Source organism: Prunus mume, linkage group LG4, assembly GCF_029339155.1.
Source record: "Prunus mume cultivar Tortuosa linkage group LG4, ASM2933915v1, whole genome shotgun sequence".
NCBI lineage: Eukaryota > Viridiplantae > Streptophyta > Magnoliopsida > Rosales > Rosaceae > Prunus > Prunus mume.
The window spans coordinates 25,309,559-25,329,399 of NC_142701.1; the positions used below are offsets into that span (position 1 = coordinate 25,309,559).

Here is a 19,841-nt window from a genome sequence, read left to right on the forward strand (position 1 = left end):
TCGCCACCAAAAATTGTGTAAAAATGTATTGAAGAAACTAAAGGTTCATACGATGTGAGAGCAAAATGTCACGGTACAATTTACTATGTGTATCTATTTAATTTACATGAAAGAGAGAACAATATCACCACAAATAGAAGGGTGAGAAGGAGAAAGAATGGATACAAAACCAAATTATAATGAACTGGAGTGCTGCTGCTGTCCTGCAGAGTTGATCAGCTGCTAACCCCACATTAACCTATCAAAAATGTTGAGTATAGACCTAAATCCTGAAGAATAACAAAAAGTTCAGCTAAAATGCGTAACTCTAGGGGGAAAAGTCAAAAGAAAAAGCAAATATCTTTGTACCTTACATGAGGTATACTGGACATCAAGGCTTTTGGGTTGCAGGAGCATTTTCTGTCAAAGATGATCCTAGTCGAATCATTAGAGGATAGACAGGGCTGAACTCTTTATCTCCTCGGGCCCTCACATGTGTGGCATAGTCATCTAGTGTTGCTTTGATACCCTTCCAGACTTGATCCTCTCCTTGAGAATCTAGCCACAATGAGTACTGCAGAGGTGTAAGTTTGTTCCTTTGCAGTGGAGACTGCAATTCATCGGGACCTCGGGAGTAAAGATGGTGAAGTATGACGCTTGGTGGTAGATCTTGAAGAAGAGGAGATCCTCCAAGTTGGGATGTCTCCAAGAAAATAAGGGGTCGAAATGCGCGAAGGGCTCTGTATGGTGCACCAAGTTGCTCTACTGGGAACAAATTTTGACCTACAGCTAATTCAAGCTCAGCCATGTCCCTAGCCATCCTTAGCTTCCCTGATTCTGAAAGGGGTCTGACAAGAGAAGCATGCCTGATAAAGAATATTAAAACCCGTGCAGCCATGCTCCTAACAAGCCTAGTGCATATGGTCTCTGCTCCGGCAGTTGCAGTTTTTGAAGGCAACAGCCTAGACAGGAACTCGCTCCGGAAGTGAAGAATGCACTTCTGCAACTCCTCCATGTAAGGTGACGCATTGTTGTCCATAGCAGCATCCATGCCTAGCACACCAAATTTCTGCTCATGAATTTGCAAGATGCAGGACTCAAGACGGTCAAGCATCGCTTGAAATAAGGTCGTCACTGAGTCACATGCAACCCCATATATTGCACCTAATGAGGGAGACAATACATCTGCAGCAATAGCGGGCAGTCCTGTAATTATAGATGATACGCGTGTATGAATTTCTTGGAGATGCTGACATAAAATGAAGTTCTTGAGTTGTGCCGGAGTTGCAGGACCACTGACTTGACGTGCTTCGGGACCAGTTGATATCTGCCATTGGGATGTATTTACAAAATGAGAAAACTTCAAACATGGGCTAAAAATCACTTGTCGAAATAAAAGGCTCAGCATAAGTTTCTATAATATACAAACATCTTTCACATGCAGTCTGATAGCTCAATTAAAGTACAGGTGGGGGTATACCCTTTGAAAAGAACTTGATATCCTTAACTTTTTCTTTTTCTTTTTTTGTTTGGGTTACATGGGGCCAAAACCCAAAAACAGAAAAGAAAAACTATACAACAATCAGCTGGGTCTGGAAATACCAGCCCAATCATCACCAAGATTAGTCAACAACCCATCAGGAGGCTCTAGGCGCTCATGAAAACCCAAAACAGAGTTAAGGCCTAACTTAACCAAATAGTCAGCAGCAACATTCTTCTCTGTGTGCAAATGAATAATCCTCCATAAGATAGTACGTGATTCCAAATTTCAATCAGTCTCATTCAATTACCAAAAGAGCAAGTGAAACAGTTTGGACCATGAAATAAACAGACTGTGAACATTAACTTGTTGTGGTTATGCAGCAACTACAATGAGTTCATTACATCTAACTTTCGACGTCTTACATATTGGCCAAAACAAGACTAGGATCATTTGCCTGCATTGGTAATATTTGATTATGCAAGATAACTAAAAGATTACCTGGTATTCAGCCCGTTCAGCAAGCAGGAGAAGAACCTTGCCAATTTCACGCAATACAAGAAGAGTCAATCGCCCATCCAACTGAACAGCTTCTATTTCTTCTTGAATCCGTGTTATGATTCTTGAGATATGTTCTTTAGAGGGCACACTTCCACGGCTGGACACTGGAAATACAGTATTCACAAGGTCTGACAGACGGCCCAAGCAGTGTGCCAAGAATGATGTCTGGAATATTTCAACAGCTGACACCAGTTGTTCCTTTCCCTCTGAAGTAATAGCTGGTAAAACCCCTTTGACGTCTGTGTCACGTGCAATTCTTTCAAGAAGATTATCTATCATTGAGAAAAGCTTTGGATACCCCATAGTGAATACCTCTTTAACAAAACTTGATGCAGTGAAAGCAGACTTCATTTGGTTGGCAAAAGCCTTTACAAGGGCCTCCCACACTCTATCTGTTATTATGGGCTCACCTTCCTAAGCAACAGATAAAGTAAGCAAAAGTTATTGATTTTAGACAAGATGAGAAGAAACAATCATTACCAAGAATATTAGCAATCAAGCAGGAAAATTGTTGGAATGAAGTGATGCAAGCCAGAATGGAACTGCAAGTCAACCAGTAGAAAGATTAAAAAGTTTATGCAAATATTCTAGGCGGCTGATCGGTAGATAGTGCAAATCATTCATCATACACAGAAAAATTAATGATCTCTTTGTAAACAAAAATTCAAAGTAAATAGACACAAACTGCAGCAGATCACGGGTACATGGTGCACATTGACAGGAATTGTTAGAGATATCCAAAAAGGAAGAAGAACCAACTTAGAACAAAAGACATTTAATGACTGGTCAGACTTCAGCACGGTCAGCATAAGATATATCATCTTCTTAGGAACAGCCCGTTAAAGGGTTTCGTTTGAACCAAGTCCAGGTTACCAACTAATACTTCAACAAATACATTAAAATGGTTTTCATATATCCATCAACTAATAGAGAAAGTAGGCTAGTAGCAGAGACCTGATAACATAAGTAACATTCATGCTCTGTACCATTCATACACATCAAATAATCAGAACAACTGAAAAGCAAATCCAATTGAACAAACCCTCTCACCTGAATAACCTCATCCAGCAGCAACACATGAGTAAACGGATCACGCTTCTTAGACAACACTCTCTGCAAGTGCCACACTGCTACCATGATTGAATGCAGTTGATCCATAAAACTCCCAATCTTCTGCCAAATCGCCTCCCTCGACTTGGCCCCGCCCCCAATCTGCGGCGTCCCACCGCCCCCTCTGATCCCACCCGGCCCAAACCCGCCTCCCCCCGACCCGGAAATGACCTTCATATCCAATGCCACACTCACACTCTTTACCCCCATACCCTTATACTTGTTAATCAACTGATCGATAGCCTGTCTCAGCTCCCCCAAATTGTAAAACACCTGCAACCCAGTACCCACCTCGGCCTGGTTCAAACCCTCCATCCCCCTCTCCAAAACCCGCATCGCCTCATTGCGCAACTTGTCTCCGGTCTCTCTGACCCATTCGAGCTCGTCATCGACTACGTCAATGCCGGCGAGGTCATATTCATTGTAGAGTGCCAAGATCTCGCAATGTAGCTGAGCAGCCTTGGCCAGATCCAGGCGTTCGGGGTCGTCCGACGCCAGAGAGCGGAGCTTACTGGAGAGACGAAGCGCTCTGATGGAGTGGTGGAGAAGGTCGGAGGAGGTGTGGAGGTTCTGGAGCTGGGCGGTAAGGGTGCGGATGGAGGTAAGGGGGTCGGAGAGCTCGGATCGGGTGCGGCGGAGGGAGGACTGGAGGGAGAGGACGGAGGATCGGACGGTGGAGAGGGCATGGTCGGCGTGGTGGAGGGAGGAGAGCTGGGAGAGTAGGTGGTCGTGGCGGGAGAGGACCTCGGAGCGGAGCTGGGACTCGAGGAGGCGGATGGCGTTCTGGAGCTTCTCAGCGGTGGAGGCAGGGGAGCCGGAGGTGAGGGCGGCGGAGGAGAAGTCGGTGGAGGAGAAGGAGGAGGAGAGGAAGACGGAGAAGATGGGGTCCGAGGCCAATGTGTCAAGGGGGGATGCAGTGGCGGTGGTTGGGGTTGCGGTGGAGGTTGGGGTGGAGATTTTGAAGGTGGAGAGGCGTTGCAGTGGGGAAGCGCTTGAGGAGACTGGAGACGGAGAAGCCATTTTCGACTCTCTGGAGTCTCTCTCCTTGTGTAGACTGTTGCTATTTTACTACCCGCGGCCCCCTTTGCTTTGCTGCAACTGTATTTGCCTCCGTTGGCTGTTGGCTTGGCTTTCTCTTTTTTTCTTTTTTCTTTTCTTTTTTATTGTTTCAGTTGGCTGTTGGGTTAATATCATTAGCCCAAATCTAGCTCAGCCCAAATTCTTTTTATTTTTTCTTTAAACCTGCTTCGCCCAAGCCTTTAACTTATAGCCCGTTTGATAACTATTTCAATTTTAGTAAGAGGAAAAATATGGAGAATGAGAACGAAGATGGGATTGAGACGGAAGATGAGAGGGGATGATAAGAGGGAGGAGTATCAAATGTGTAAACTAAAACTAAAATCTATTTGCAATTGTTTTCACTTTATTACTTCTCCCTCTCATTCTTCCTCTCTCATCCTCTCTCTCAATTTCATCCTCATTCCCATTCTCACCCTCATTTTCCTCTATTTACTAACCCAAAAAATGAAAACTTTTAGATGATTATCAAATAGGCCTTTAACTTCTTTTCATTTTTTTAGTTGTAGCTCAAGTCAATTGGTTAAGATGTCCGCCCCTTGCACCTGAGTTATTTCCTCCCCGTACATTAGAGTAGTTTAGAATATCGTCATTGTCAAAAACAAATATATGAAGCAATTTTTATGGGTATTGAAAAAAAAAACATTGTCTAATGCACCCATAATTATTTGCAAATTCCCATTTGCAAATTGGCAAATTGTTGTTGATAGTTTAATTGGTATCTAGGTTTTATGTAATTAATTTGAGCAAAACATAAAAATTAAAAAAATTAAAAAATTCAAAAAATAAATCAAAGCTCATACTGATATCTCCCAACTCTAATTTTCTTATAACTTTTTTTTTTAATAATGGGATAACTTTGTAGAAACTGGAAAAATTGAAGTAAAGTGAGTAAGCTTGAAAAAATAAAATAAATGCACACACACCCCATGTATCATAACGGAGTTCATCACTTCATTATTTTCCAAATGAAAATGGACCGCTACACAAATGAATTCTCAAGGACCAAAAATAAAACTATCTAGTTTACATGCTCTTACTTTATGCCCAACTTTCGGCAACAAAAGCGAAAACCTATCAAATTAATACCCAATTATACAAATTAAAAGATGAAATTAAGAAACTAATTACTAATTAGAATGAATGGATGACGTCAGTCAGATGTGGCAACCACAGCAAAGGTAGAAGAAGCAGAGCGTGGAGACCAGAACGACGACCTCCACAGCAGAGAGAACCTTGAAGACGACGTCGTCTACGATGGTCGTCTGAAAATCCAGACGCTTCCATTTGAACACTGAGAATTTCCTTGGCCACAGCTCTTTGCTAATCACCTTCTTTAACGACCAAACGGCCTTCTCCTTCTTTGAGTTCTTCTCCGACTTATTTTCCATCACAATATGCACAAACTCTCTCTCTCTCTAAAACGTTGTCGTATTTTATGCAATGGGTATGCTGAGAGGGAGAAGTGTGAGCTGGTGGTATATATAGAAATGGAGGGGAGGGTTAGAGGCAGAGCTTTGGTTTCTTCAAAAAGAAAAGAAGGTGTTGGTGGTTGCAGCTGGTGCTGGGCCTGCTGGCCAGAGTGATCAATGGAATTTGAGGTCTCACCGGAGGGTATTTCTGGAACTTAATAATTGGTAAAGCACCCTAAGCTTAGTGGCCGAATATTCTAATTTTAAAAGGACTAGTTTACAGCAAGACAGTATCATTATCATAATAATTCTAGTAGGAAAATGTTAACCGATACACTGTTTATGGACTAGTTTTTAATTAATTTTTGTTCAAATTTCTTATAACACCAACGAAGACGTCATGCAAATATATATCATGGCGATTGGGTTCGCTTCTAAAGGTCATATGTAGATTTGGTTTCAATTTTTTTTTGGTTATGGAGGCTGATGTATTCTCAAGCGCTAATTAGTTAGTAAGTTTATATATCACTAATTATTTGTTTGAATATATTACACAATATAATCTCATAATCTGACCGAACCATTCATTTTTTAAGTTATCATTCAAGTATCGCCTTTACAAAAAGCTTGATCCTTACAATAGAATATATTCTACCTTCCCATCTAATTCTTTCCCCCCCCTAATGTTAGGAATACATACACTTGACAGCCTATAAGCTCAATTGATAAAGACGAAAGAGGAAGAAAAAAATTACGTGAATCCAGTCGGTGATATACAAAGAAAATAAAAAAGTTCGCTTATAAAAAAAAATAATAAAAACATATGAACCAAGAACAAGGAACAATGATAGTAATAAATAAGGATCACAGTCTGTTGCCATTCATAATCATACAGGATTATATGCTTGCTTGGTTTGCACTGCTTTTGATTGGCATCTTCTTAACGGAGTCTTCTCATCATTTCTCTCTTTCTGTAACGGCACATAAAAAATGCACTGGAAAGGACAAATTCGACATTTGGTAGTTTCATTCATCTTCTGATAACGGTTTGGTATGGTGTAGGCAGATGTGGTCCAGTTGGCAAGCTTATATTTAACGGCTAGTTTGTTAGAACAGTTCAAACAATATTATTGGATCCTACCGCAGGGTCCAGTTCATCATATACACATGCACGGCTTGTTGGCTTTTCAATGTTAAACAATGCTTTCATTTTCTTCTTTAATTTTATACTTTTTAGCTCATGCCGGTTTTATACAAATTGTGTATGAAACCGGGAGATATGAGTTCTTCTTCATAAAAGTAAGCAAGTGTGACAAGGAAATCTTAGAAACACGGGCATGCGTATACGAACATTATACGCGAAAGCTTTTTGCATTTAACAAATTGAAATTATTGACATATTTCCCTTTTAGAACTTAGGGATTTAAAATAAAATATATATATATATTTTCCCTATAATATATGATTTTGAACTTGATTTAGATTCTTAACTTAAAGAGGATGCATCCCAATATCTCTGATTTTATAGATACTATATAATATAAATATAGAGAGACAGAGAACTCTGAGGAAGCTTTAGAAATTATTAGTAAATTTAGGTTTTAGCTATAAAAAAAAATTTCACTTTTGAAAAAAGCCAAAGCTTTTTAGAAAAAGACAAAAAAACCTCTCAACTTTCAAATCAAAGATATGCAAATGTAAAGGATTCCATATGAAATCCAAAAATAAATAAGGGTAATTTTGTTTATTTATGCTTATTTTACAAAATTTCTCTATCCTTTATGTTTTTCCAAAGTCTCCAACGTGGGGGGTGGAGCAACGTCCGTCTAATGAGCACTTTGTGTAGGACGGTTGTCCAGATAGTCTAAAAAGAATAGTAACTTGGAGGAGACAGCCTCATAATTGGGTTGGCCACTTATGCGTGTCTGTGTTTTTTTTTTCACATAATAATAATTATTATTTTGGAAATTTTCACTTTATTACTTTGAGTTTACTGAGTTTCAACCTCTATTATATTAAAAAAAAAATCATTTTAGTCGTATACACAAAGTTAATTTTCCTACCACTTTCATATCTACCGTCACTTTCTGGAGAAAATAGACACAATTTACTTCTCAAATCCAAGCAATTTTCAGATTTGAAAACTTGCCTAGCCATTTGTTATTTTGGCAGTGAAACTGAGAGCATTAATAAGATAACCTGCAGCAAGAAGTTAAAGTTAATTTGGCAAAATCAGAAGTTGCAAGCTCTCATTCCATTGACATATATATATATATATATATTTATTTATTTATTTAAAAGCCAGTAAAGCTTCATTTAAGGCAAACTCAGCTGCTGAAAACAAAGTTAATTTGAAGACCCTGTTTCTAGTTTCTCTCATCATCCAATTGCAAGTGTTTTTCTCTTTCTTTTCTCTAGGGCTTTTAGAACAAATCCTTATAGCTATAACTCGATGGGTGAGGAGGGAGCCTTCTATTTATATGCATCTCTAAGTGTCTTGCCCATCAAGAAACACTTAGAGATATCCTTCATGCTATAGGATTAATCCATTTCAATCCTTGTAGAACTAGGAACCCAGCCTTTATTATCCTTATTGAACACTGTTTGAGGCTTGCCTAATTGAGATAGGTTTTGAGTTCTAATAAACAATAAGTCTTTGTAATCCTAGTTGATTAGAAGATCACTTTAGTAGGTTTAATGTAATAAACCTTCTTACATTCTCCCACTTGATCAAATAATCAATTTAGACTTATTGTTCATTACTTAATGGCCATGTGGAACTCAAAATTTATCCATTTTGAAAAATTCATAAAGGACTATCAAGTACATGGATATATAACATCCAAGACTTTTATAATCACATACATGAATGCAAAACACATAACTGGATTGAAAACTCTAGTTCTTTGCCCACCCTTCAAAACTACCAAGGTTTGAACAATCTTTAATGACTCATTCATAGATTCAAAAAATTTGATTTTACAAGCTTGCTAACTGATAACAAATTCCTTGTCATAGAAGGAACATAAACGACATCAACTAATTCCAAAATAAAACCTGACTCCAACTCAAGACTAGCTAAACCAACAAAATCTACTCTAACTCTTTCTCCATTTCCCACGAACACCTTCAAGTCATCCTTGTTTGGCACCCTCTTTGTTTTGAATCCCTTTTCCCTTTTGTTTGTCCAACCATTGATCTTCTGCAATCTCTTTAAATGTCCAAATAGAAACACTTCAAACACCCGTGCCCTTTGCACTCATCTTTCCTTTTTTACTTGTTTTTGGTCCATTCTTTGGTTTAAACTTAGTATCCTGCACCAAATACACTTGTTCTTTTCCTTTGTCCTTTCTGAACTTTGTTCTTCCTGCACACATATACCTATCAAATTATATCTCATCTGAGCAATATAAGTAATTTCTAAAAATCTAGGTAGAGAATTAATAGCAAAGTGCACCATCATGGTTTCATCCACATGGACTTTTAGAGTTTCCTATCTCAACCATGTTGAATATGAGTTCTTATGTTGAGTGTACCAATTTCAGCTTTCTTGGATCCTTGGAAGTGAATAGCTTCCATGAATAGCTTTGAAATAGACCTCCTCATGATCGATTGCATTTTGTTGGCCTTAATCCACTTTGCATATTTAGTCTTAGAAGATGCATCAATTAGAGCTTCATCAGAAGAACCATCTCATAATTAGCAATTTCATCTTCTCTCCATCTTATAATTTGATGAGAGTTCAATCAGTTATGATTGACTGAGTATGTTTAAAACAAGATAAGCACTTTATATATAAATTTAACTTTAATCAAACATACTTAATCACATCTTTGGACAATGATTCAAGCATGCTTATTTAGAATTTGGCAGATCTTCTACATCTTTAGACAAGAAAACCTTTCACTAATCCATATCTATCCATGTTCCATAGATCCACCATGATGCAAGACATATCACATCTGGACAAAGCCTTTCGACATGTTTTGCATCATGGTGCAAATTCATAAACCTTGAATATAGTGATCATAATGGTTGAGTCGCTTGGCTTACTCAATCACGACACAAGAACCAATGTAGAAAACTTTAAGAACATGATAAAGTTCATACATTTATCATGTTCATACTTTATAACTGTGTTATTTATTCTCAATTTTCGCACTCATGTTAATTCCTTAAAGCCATAACTGTTTAAAAACAAAGTTATTTATGACGAGAATCCCCTTATAGCTATTCGATGGGTGAATTTCATGTTGTGTTTTTCTAGGAGGAGCCTTCTATTTATATGCATCTCTAAGTGTCTTGCCCATCAAGAAACACTTAGAGATATCCTTCATGCTATAGGATTAATCCATTTCAATCCTTGTAGAACTAGGAACCCTTAAGCCTTTATTATCCTTATTGAACACTGTTTGAGGCTTGCCTAATTGAGATAGGTTTTGAGTTCCTAATAAACAATAAGTCTTTGTAATCCTAAGTTGATTAGAAGATCACTTTAGTAGGTTTAATGTAATAAACCTTCTTACAGTTATTTCAAAGTTGCTTTTTTGAGAAGCACGGGCTACTTATGGATTCTCCAGAAGAAGAATTACGATGATGAAACTCTACCTCATCTATCTGGGCAGCAGGGCATTTTATTGGAATTTGGAAGGGTGAACATGATTTTATTAGATCTGATTTTCTTTTTGTATGTAGCTAGCACACTAGCATTCCTCTTTATTATTACATGAGATTCTCAATAGAATACGTATATAGAATTAATATGGCAACATTGTTTGTTTACCTAGAAGTATCTCCAAGAAGGCAGATTTATGCAATTCCTTCCTGGTTTGTCAATTAACCAAATCAATTGACTAGATCTTATTGGATTTTATCGGTAAGGGGTCGATATTATTGTTGATAATCTATCACAAGCAAAACGTGCCGATACATTATTAACACATAGACACACAAAATTCATCATTAACAAAGGACGGAGATCTTACATATAATTTTCTATAACTTGTATGCCACTATGATTATTGCATGGGTTGACCATTTATGTAAAAGGACATCAAATATGTCTTGTTTCGATCATATCATCTTGATTGTGGAGACAATCTGTAGTGCTTGGCAACATCTTGAACAAGTTTTTAGGATAAGATTGGGGATAAAGTGAGTGAACTGAATGAAGTCTAAATCACACTTAGAATTTTGATTAGCCTAATAGGAATATATATAGTTCATTTCTATTCCATGATATGTAAGTATAAATTGTTCATCTTGAATTAATCAACCCTCTTGATTGGCTCTCGCCTTTCATATCGTCATAATTCTTTTAATGCTACGTTTTGAGAAATTTTTTTTACGTCATTCTAGTTTATAGTCGCTTTTAACAAATAACAATATCCTCTAATTTCAATACCTGATCCGTATCAACAAAGCACACAACTTCATAGACATATACGGGTACTCCACAGTGAATAATCAAGAAGAATCAACGGTATTTGAAACAGCTAATTTTGTTCTTCAAGGGAGGTATATAGAAGAAGAAGAGGGAGATAAGGAACCTTGGTGTGTGGACAATTTAGAACCATTAGCAGTCACCTACACAAAACAGGACACAATGTATATCTGTGGTCCGACAAAACCACATCCGAGAATTCTTGTGGGTAGAATTTGCCTCTTTGGCCCAATAGAGTCGCATGGGTCACAGAATCCCTTCGGCGGTGTAGAGCTCTTGTCTGGTTATTTAACATGGACGCCGCGTCCAATTGTCCCACAAAACGTCACACTCCCTTAGATATTTAGCAAGTTTTTGACCCGATTGTGTGACGTGGCAGATGGGGGAAGGGAAGATAGACATTCCAACTTTTTTTACTTATTGTGTTCAAACCCAAATTTACACATCACCCTTTTTATTATTATTATTATTTATTTATAAATATATTATTTTAACTTTTAAAAAAATATTTATTTGTTGTCAAACCCCAGCCATTATGAAATGGCCATGAATCATGACCATTGCCAAAGAAAGGAAGCGTGAATGCGCCTCCGGGGAGGAAAGATATAAGATGATATAAACTCTTTTGAAAAACAATTGAGATGATATAAATAATGTTACCCATTGCAAAGATACATTATGTACTGATTTAGAACAATTGTTCGTTCATTAAAAGTTCTGGTAACATTCGTTTAATATGTGTAAGTTTAATATATTATTGACCTCTCAATATGATAGGTGCTAAAAAAAAAATGTTACCCATTAACGCAAATATGGTTGAAAAGACTTCGAATTTTCCAATTATGCATCATAAATATCTTTAAATTATTAATTAGGACTTAGATCACAACAAGGTCGAGTTACACGTATGCAGACACTGAAATTTTGGAAAATAGTGTTTATAACATGAAACTAAATATCCCTTAATATTCTAAAGTATTTGTCACTAGTCTAGTGATATTTTAGATAATTTTTTTTATTAATAGAAAAGTACTTTTAAATACTTAATATTTTCATTAAATTCTAAAACCTTATTAAACTTTCTAGATTTAATATTCTCTAGCAATTCCACATTTCTCATAAATCTTATAATTATGGTTTTTTCTTCAGAGCAAAAATAAAACAAAATTATTAAGCTACAAAAGAGTCCCAAAAATCAACAAAAACAACAACAGAAACAGAAACAGAACCACAAGGGTGATTTTTTTTGGGTGGGCAAAGCTAAATTTTTTGTGTTGTTCTCGTCCGACCGTACACTTAAAGATCCTTCTATATATATAAATACTTACAAAGCTGGTTTTTCTAATCGCTCTCTGTTTCTAAGATTAGATAGACAGAAAGTGAGAGAGTTAATAGCTAAAAAGGTCTCTCTTTTCCTCTGCTTTCTGGAAAGGTGAAGAAGAAGATGATGTTCTTGGAGCTCCTAGTGGAAAAAAGTGATTGCTTTCCTTTGGACTTGCTTGTCTTCAACATAGCTTTGGCCTTCTTCAATGGCGTTCTTGCTGTAATTGCGTTTTCTCAGGTTTGTTTGAACACCCTTTCCTCTGTCATCTGTATTGTTTGTGCTTTTCAGCTCTGTTAAGAATTTCATTATGTGGGTTGGTCTATTTTGAGGGATTTTCAATTTTGACTGATGTGTTAAACGTGAGAAGGATAATGCATGTTTATTCCATGAATTATGATTTGGATTGAATTGGTATTTTGTGTTTTACGCTGTGTTTGGTTGGTGAGAAAGTGGAGGAAAAATTGAAATTCTACAGTTAGTTTGATCCTTTGAAATTATAATTTAGGCACATACATTAAGATAGAAAATGCTTGTGCATTGCTGCCCTTATATCAGATTATAAGTTAAAATAAGGGTAAAATAAATAACTCTAGTAAACATCCTGAATGTCTCCCCATTTCTCTCTTATTACTTCCATTATCACTATCCCCTTATCTTTGCAAGTATTCCGACTTCTCCAATGGTTTCTAAGAGCCAATTACGCATGTATAAGGGCCTAAATTTTGTTACTGTAATTACACTATAGATACTGGTATCTTTGATTTGTATTGTTATCTTGTTGGTTAAATATTTTACAAGTACTTATCTTTTTTAATTACTCTTTTCCCCAAGTTGGGAATCATCTAGCATTTTGTTTTTCCAGCTGGTCAGGATTCACATGCGCAATCGACAAAGTGGATGGACACGCCAAAAAGTAAGGGGCATCATCTCTTACTTCTAAAGCTTATTTTTTAAAATATCATTAGTTGTTCTATTAGTAATTGAAGGCAGAGCTAGCGTGTTCTTGTCTGATGTTTGTACTTCCTACTGTATGTGGTAGGAATGCTATGAGCACTTATGTGCAAGGATGCTGTTTTGAAAATTGGTTTTTGCAACTTCACGTCATATATTATGTGCAAATTCTATGGAATCCTTCCCCCCCACTTTGTGCTTCCATCAGTCTTACAATTTGTATTGCAATATGCTTAGGCTCTGTCTACGTTTGTTGAATGTGAAAAATGGTTTGTAATTCTTTAAAGTTCTATAATATTCATTTCAGTTGTATGTACATTCACTATTTATAGGGACCATTTGACTGAAATGATTACTAATTGGCAGGTACTCCACCTCATGATTGGCTCTTCCAACTTGGGTAAGGCTGAGGATTTGTGGTTCATGTCATCAATTTTCTTTTATAAAAGTCAAATAATGGTTCTGACTCTAATTTGAGTTAAACTGAGTAGTGGAATTTTAAAGTACTTCTCTATTGCAAAGGCTACAAGACTTTTTATGCCATACTATGGAAGCCTTTTGAATTAAGTCATTGTCTTCAGTTTTCCGTATGGTCATATGCTACATACAATTTCAGGTTGGCTTAGCTTAAATGATTGGTTTAATCATGCGACTGAACGGGTACAATAATAAGCATTACTAACCATAATGTGAATTTAAATCACTCATATCTGCTTGTCAGCCAGAATGCAAAGTTGGGGTATTGAGAGAGTGGGTGTACAAGGGTTCCAATTGTATCAGATCAGTTCTCCCGTGTATTTACATTGATAAAAAGGAAACACGTCCTTTATGTTATAACTTGATGTACACAATAGTGCATGAGCATTGACTACTTACGTCTTTCATTCTCATCATATTCTTTGATAAAATTTTCTAAGTCTTCTGCAGGTTTACATTGATTTTCTGTTTGAAAACGTCAATTCATCAAAACAGTTTCTATCTTTTCCTCTTTCCACTCTACCAATTCTTAGACACTCTTAAGCAATTATAAAAGCTCAAAAAAGATTGTCTGGTCGTATTATGCACTTCATCAAGTTATAGCATCAAATTTCTTCTTTTGGCAGGTTACTTCATATATTTTACATCTACGTTGGTTGCAGCTTGTAAGAAGTGGTTTTGCTGGTCTAATGTCTGCGGGTTCATCCTAATGGGTATATTTTACTTAGTTATGCTGATTGACGAGCTGCTTCAAATGTTTGTTTCTAGAGTTTCTTTGTAGTCACTGGTGATCTTATTGATGAAAAATATTGCTACAGCCTACCCCAAAATTCTGTTTCTCGCAGCTTTTCTTCTACTCCTGTCCTTTTGGTAAGTTTTCTTATTCTAGATTAGGCTTCCTCATGTTGAAATTTTAGAGATGGTCTGGTTGATTGAAAAGCATGACAGCAACTTCTCTTAACTAGATCAATGTCTTTTCACCCTTTGAACTGTTGAAAGCATCTTGTTAAGGTTATGTTTGCTGTGTCCAATAGGATATTTGAAGAACTTTATCCTCCCCATCTTCTGATAATGCAATTCCATCTTTCTCAAATGCTTTTGATTTTTTTTCTTTTTAGCTTTATTTCTATGATTAATGTTTACTTGGCATTTGCTAGATTTCCTTTTGAAATTTCTATGTTTTTTTTTATACAATTCATTTTTCATCTACACTCAATGTTGTACTTGCGATCGTGACAATTCCTTGACATTAATACTTATAATTGTTTGTATTTAACATTACACAAAAAGAAAATAAAAGGTTTTTTTTTTTCTGTTAGTCAATTACTCAAATACCACTTTCTATTTGAAGAATGTTGCAAAATAGACAGAACATAGCATCATGATTTATTTTTTATATGTTCAATTACAATATCTAAAGACTGCACAATAGAAATTTGTACAGTTGCAGTGTAATTTATAATTATAAGGTATACAAATGCTGTTATGGACAATGACTTTGTAGGGTCGACCTTTGCCATCAGGCAAATGATGACGAGGAGGATGACGAGGACGATAGCATGCAGCAGGCCTTGTTGGAAAATTCAAAGAATAAACCTAATTCATCAAACAAAGATGGTCATCGAATTTGTTGTTCATTCCAAAGCATTCATGTTGGAAGTCACCAAAAATTTGTGATTGCGGTATGAGAAATAGACTTGTTTTGTTATTGCCCTTAATTTGTCGTATAAAAGTTGGGTAACTTTCACTGAAACATTTTCATCACTCGTTCTTCTTGTCATCTAATTTCATCCGTTTCTCCCACTAGGTTGTTGTGCTTGTCCTTGTTCTGATGATGTCATTTGCTGTGGTAATCTGGATCGGTGTGGGTAAGAATCCCATTGATTCTTCAGCAGTGGCTCAGGTATGGAGTACAGTCTTTCCTACTCTATCCTTTTTAGCATCAGATGAACTTTTGTCTTAACAGTCTTTAGGAAAATTTTGCAACATGGTAACTTATACTAGGCATGACATCTACCGGGAAATTAGGTTTTAAAGAATTAGAAGAAAACACAGTTCAGTCCATATCTGGCATTTTGATAATTCATACAGGAGAATTGAACTGCAGCTGGCATTTTTATTTCCTTATGGAGATTGATTGGTTATCAAGGTCTAGGTCAATATCAGTGTTTTTTGAGGAAATTGCTGGTCTCGTCTACTTGATTTGTTACTAACATGTGTAGATAAACGTTAGTTGAGATAAGTGTTTTTCCATCCCCTTATTTGTGTATAGAAGATTAGTCTTATCTTGGTTGTTCTAGACATCTAGTACACGTGTGAGACACCAGCACTTTGTGTATGCTTAAACTTCCTGAAATTCCAATCATTAGTTTTCCTTTTTAAATTTTGGAACATTTTGTTTGCATCATATCATATTTTCTTATTGTTCACTTAATGATGTGTCCTTATGTATCTATTCGTTTAAATGTGGCAATTATCATCGCCCAATAACTGCAACCATCTTACAGGCATATGAAGACTTTCTTGCTTTCACAGTTCTTTTATTAGGAGGAGCATTAGGTTGCTATGGTGAGAGCACTGACAACTTGTTATTATGCATTTATTTATTTTTGGGGGTCATGCCACATTTATCTTCTTATTATCAGTTTCATTTGGGTTTTGTCAATCTAGTTTCTTTGTTGTGGATATGATGATCAAAATTTTAAATTCTCATTGGCTTCGTAGTAAAACATTTTTATGTTTTTAGAGTCGTTCTTCTTGATTTAGGGCAGTGTTGTATTGATTGTAATATGTGCTTTAGCTTGAGGGTCTTCAGTTAGATATGATTAATCTTCATCCATTTTAATTGTACTTTCTTCCCCCTTTATTTATTTTTATTACTAAAGGTCTGTGTTTTTTGTTTATTTATTATTCTTATGTTGTTCTGTTCAAGACCAGTAAGTGGTTTTGGCATATCTTATACTATCGAATTATCATTTCCATTGTTTGGTAGTGCATAGGCTTAAGCTTCTTCCTCTAGTTTCGCTACTATTACCCTGTAACCATTTTTGTAGGGTAACACTTACTGACATTGTGGTGGAATGGTGTTAGGGGTAAGACTCAACCTGTTATCCAAGTTTTATGTTTAAGGATTTTAAGATTGACTTGTTTGTTCCAAAAACTCTTCATGTGTTTTGGTATATTGGATGTTGCAAGGTTAACTGGGTTTTGTTGTCAGAAAAGTGATATTGGCTTTATAAAGTTTAACTGAATTCTTTCATGTGCTGTCCGCAATTTAACTTCACTCTTTCGTTCTAAAATTCCAGGCATCCTGCTATTTTGTAAGTTAAGGAAAGTACGGTCTGAGAAAGCTTCATCCGAAATGTGGAAGGTATTATTAAACTGACAGAAATGATTTCTTCTATTTGATAAAAATATTATTCAAATTCTTCAAAGTGCACTTACTAATTTCTTCTTTGAATGCAAAATGCCTACTTCTTTACTTAAAATGTTATGTTATAATTTCTGCCTAAACTGGCACACTTCTGTTTGTATTTAGTAAGTTTGGAATTTTGTAAACAGGTTGCTGGTTTGGCAATTACTTCTGTTATATGTTTTACGTCAAGTGCATTGGTAGCTCTTCTTACAAATATTCCTGTAAGCGGTCTTTGGCTAGAGACCTTACTACTCTTTGTGCAATTCCTTCCTTAGTTTACCTTATGTATTTTCTTGCTTACCTCACTTTAAGCTCTTTGCCAGCTATATTGTCAGCGGAGTCTGAAAAAAACATATGGCGGAAAAGCACTAGTTTTTCTGATTCTGTACTATTTTATGGGTAATTCTATCTTCCCTTCTGAGCTTTGTTTTCAATTTTCCCCATCATGAATGGGAAGGATACTGCATTTTGTTCATCACATATTGAATATCATGAGTTTTCTCGCACCCCTTCTATCCTATGTCAGGATCTTTGGTGCCCTCAACTTCTGTATTATGGATTGTAAGAGAATTGCCACCCTCAATCGCTAATCACCAAAGGGAACAATCAAGAACAATTACTTTTGTCAGCTATGCTGCAGTGGGCACACAGCGTCCTCGTCGTTGGGCTAGAGTAACAAGTTCAACTAATCAGGTCCTTTGCTACTCTATTTCATACTTCTGAAATGACAAATTCCATAATTGTGTTTTTTCACTTTCTCTTTTTGCTATAAACTATGTTCATTTCAAGAGGAGACATCAGATGGCTTTTTGATTGTATTGCAGGCATCACGAGCAAGTCCCATATAAGAAAAACTTATGAAGTTAAAACTTCTTTTGGTCTCGGGAGAAGAGACGTTGGAAATGCAGACTCACATATGCATATGATTTGAGACTTATGCATCGCAGTGAAATTCAAATGAAGATGGAGGATGTGGATGCCTCTCAACTATACAAGCATATACTGCAGATGCATGGATGTGGATGCTGCCGCTTTTTGCATTTGGTTCATGTACATAGTTACATTTCAGAAATGCTGCTACCCTCTCCACCAGAAATGCTGCTAGCCGATCCACTTTTGCCAATGGATTCTTACTGTATACACCCTTTTACATGTAGATGCCTCTCAACTGGGTGTTTTTGACGATATTAGGGTTTAGGGTGTTTTTGACGATGTTATGGCGAAAATATTATAGATTATTGGTACAGAAACCAGGAGAAAAAATTATATAAAAATACAGAGGGTGTTGCAAACAGATAATTATCTCTCTTGCGGGTGCATGCCTTTGGATCATGATTTGATTCATTAAATATTTTAACTACATACTGATGTACATATCATTCTTTTAGTTGCACAGTTTCAAAAATCCTGAATTCAGCCAGGGAATTGGTGAAGGAAGCAGAACGAATTAATTGCGTGATTTATATTTATTAGCAAATCGTATATTATTAGGTTATTAACTGAAGAACAAGAAACTTGAGAATCTATGATGGGTAGCTGTGAAAATAGTGACTTTTGTGATTTAACGTTGCTTTAGTTTGGCATATCAACTTTTGGTGGGAAACCCATCCGAAAAAGATTACAAGTTCGATTCTTGTGGAGTACTCTTGATCTTGAATGGTAAAGCTCATCCTACGGATCTATTCCAAGGTTCATCCCATATTCCTAAGAGTTTTTCTATTTAAACTCCGCATTTCTCTTTGTTCACCCCATATTCTAAGTTCACCCCAACTTCTAATTCAAATTTTCATAATTTCTTAGAAAACCCCACTATCTTCCTAAACTACCCTTAAATATACATCTAACAAAAAATAAATAAATAAAAAACTCATCAACCTCACACCCCACACCAAACTCATCGAACTCATCAAACTCATCAATATCACATGGTTAGTTGTGATGTGCCAATATGAAGAGTGGTGGGGTGTGTGGGTGTGTGTAGATGTACTAGGGTTAAGTATTAAGTTGGATGATCTTTTTTTGTCTTTTTACACAATAATAAAACTTAAAAGCTTAATAATTTAGTATTGGGGTGAACAAAAAAAAGTGTGGGGTAATAGAAAAACTCTATTCCTAATTGCTTAAAAGAAGAGAAACCAAAAAGCATTTATCAACCAAAATCAATAATCAACCCATCAAATACCATTCCATGAACAAAAGAAAGTGAAGTGAAAAAGCTATGTTTATAATTTCTATGGTCTTGTTCAGGTTGAGAAATTCTTGTTTGGTATAGCCACGTGCTAGAATTCCTCCACTACGTACAGTTGGACATATTCCACGTGTCACCCTCAGCTCATGGGAGCCCACCTTCTATCTTCTTTGCTTGCGCAGTCACAGTTCGCGCCCTGTTGTTAAGCTCCAGTAGGAAGCAAGCTCCCGCTGATTTTAAAAATAAAGAAGCCAAAAGGAAACCCACACAGAAAAAGCGCTTCTGCGCTGGTGATTGAGATTTGTTTATCAAAATTTATCAAATGGAAAAGCAAAAGCACTCAAAAAGAGTCTGAAACCATACAAAACAAAACTCCGTCACCAATTCCTTTCTTGCTTTGAGAGCAAACCCACTTTGCTTTGCC

At 36.4% G+C, this 19,841-nt stretch overlaps 3 protein-coding genes across 7 annotated transcripts; 1 reads left to right on the plus strand and 2 right to left on the minus strand.

Annotated features, from left to right (window-relative positions):
• Window positions 1–4,268, minus strand: LOC103328801 (Golgi transport complex protein-like protein). 4 transcript variants are annotated; one of them, XM_089050244.1, is made up of 4 exons: window positions 3,071–4,268; window positions 1,961–2,434; window positions 354–1,306; window positions 1–238 (listed from the first exon to the last, which is right to left on the minus strand). In XM_089050244.1, exons 1-3 carry the CDS (start codon window positions 4,148–4,150, stop codon window positions 371–373), a joined length of 2,490 nt encoding a protein of 829 aa, XP_088906370.1. In that variant the 5' UTR covers window positions 4,151–4,268; the 3' UTR covers window positions 1–238; window positions 354–370. The 4 variants fall into 4 exon arrangements, with proteins under 4 accessions (XP_088906370.1, XP_088906368.1, XP_088906369.1 ...); XM_089050242.1 differs by having other exon boundaries at window positions 1–269; XM_089050243.1 differs by having other exon boundaries at window positions 349–1,306.
• Window positions 4,269–5,139: 871 nt separating this feature from the next.
• Window positions 5,140–5,819, minus strand: LOC148918282 (uncharacterized). The gene has a single exon (XM_089050714.1). The coding sequence runs from the start codon at window positions 5,596–5,598 to the stop codon at window positions 5,365–5,367; it is 234 nt and encodes a 77-aa protein (XP_088906840.1). The 5' UTR covers window positions 5,599–5,819; the 3' UTR covers window positions 5,140–5,364.
• Window positions 5,820–12,278: 6,459 nt separating this feature from the next.
• Window positions 12,279–18,589, plus strand: CAND3 (tobamovirus multiplication protein). 2 transcript variants are annotated; one of them, XM_089049540.1, is made up of 13 exons: window positions 12,279–12,623; window positions 13,249–13,299; window positions 13,704–13,737; window positions 14,477–14,527; window positions 14,633–14,684; window positions 15,319–15,496; window positions 15,622–15,717; window positions 16,322–16,382; window positions 17,120–17,184; window positions 17,376–17,450; window positions 17,553–17,628; window positions 17,756–17,922; window positions 18,054–18,589. In XM_089049540.1, the coding sequence occupies exons 1-13, from the start codon at window positions 12,507–12,509 to the stop codon at window positions 18,075–18,077; spliced, it is 1,047 nt and encodes a 348-aa protein (XP_088905666.1). In that variant the 5' UTR covers window positions 12,279–12,506; the 3' UTR covers window positions 18,078–18,589. The 2 variants fall into 2 exon arrangements, with proteins under 2 accessions (XP_088905666.1, XP_008229434.1); XM_008231212.3 differs by having other exon boundaries at window positions 12,280–12,623; window positions 14,441–14,527.
• Window positions 18,590–19,841: the final 1,252 nt, after the last annotated feature.

What these genes read in the sequence shown, in the direction of transcription:
- LOC103328801 (XM_089050244.1), bottom strand. Translation starts at nt 4,150, where the DNA reads ATGGCTTCTCCGTCTCCAGTCTCCTCAAGCGCTTCCCCACTGCAACGC. An exon ending in TGCTGGATGAGGTTATTCAG is followed by an intron (nt 2,435 to 3,070) that starts GTGAGAGGGTTT and finishes TCTGTTGCTTAG; the next exon opens with GAAGGTGAGCCCATAATAAC. An exon ending in CTGAACGGGCTGAATACCAG is followed by an intron (nt 1,307 to 1,960) that starts GTAATCTTTTAG and finishes TCCCAATGGCAG; the next exon opens with ATATCAACTGGTCCCGAAGC.
- CAND3 (XM_008231212.3), top strand. Translation starts at nt 12,507, where the DNA reads ATGATGTTCTTGGAGCTCCTAGTGGAAAAAAGTGATTGCTTTCCTTTG. An exon ending in GTGGATGGACACGCCAAAAA is followed by an intron (nt 13,300 to 13,703) that starts GTAAGGGGCATC and finishes ACTAATTGGCAG; the next exon opens with GTACTCCACCTCATGATTGG. An exon ending in CTTCATCCGAAATGTGGAAG is followed by an intron (nt 17,185 to 17,375) that starts GTATTATTAAAC and finishes TTTTGTAAACAG; the next exon opens with GTTGCTGGTTTGGCAATTAC.
- LOC148918282 (XM_089050714.1), bottom strand. Translation starts at nt 5,598, where the DNA reads ATGGAAAATAAGTCGGAGAAGAACTCAAAGAAGGAGAAGGCCGTTTGG.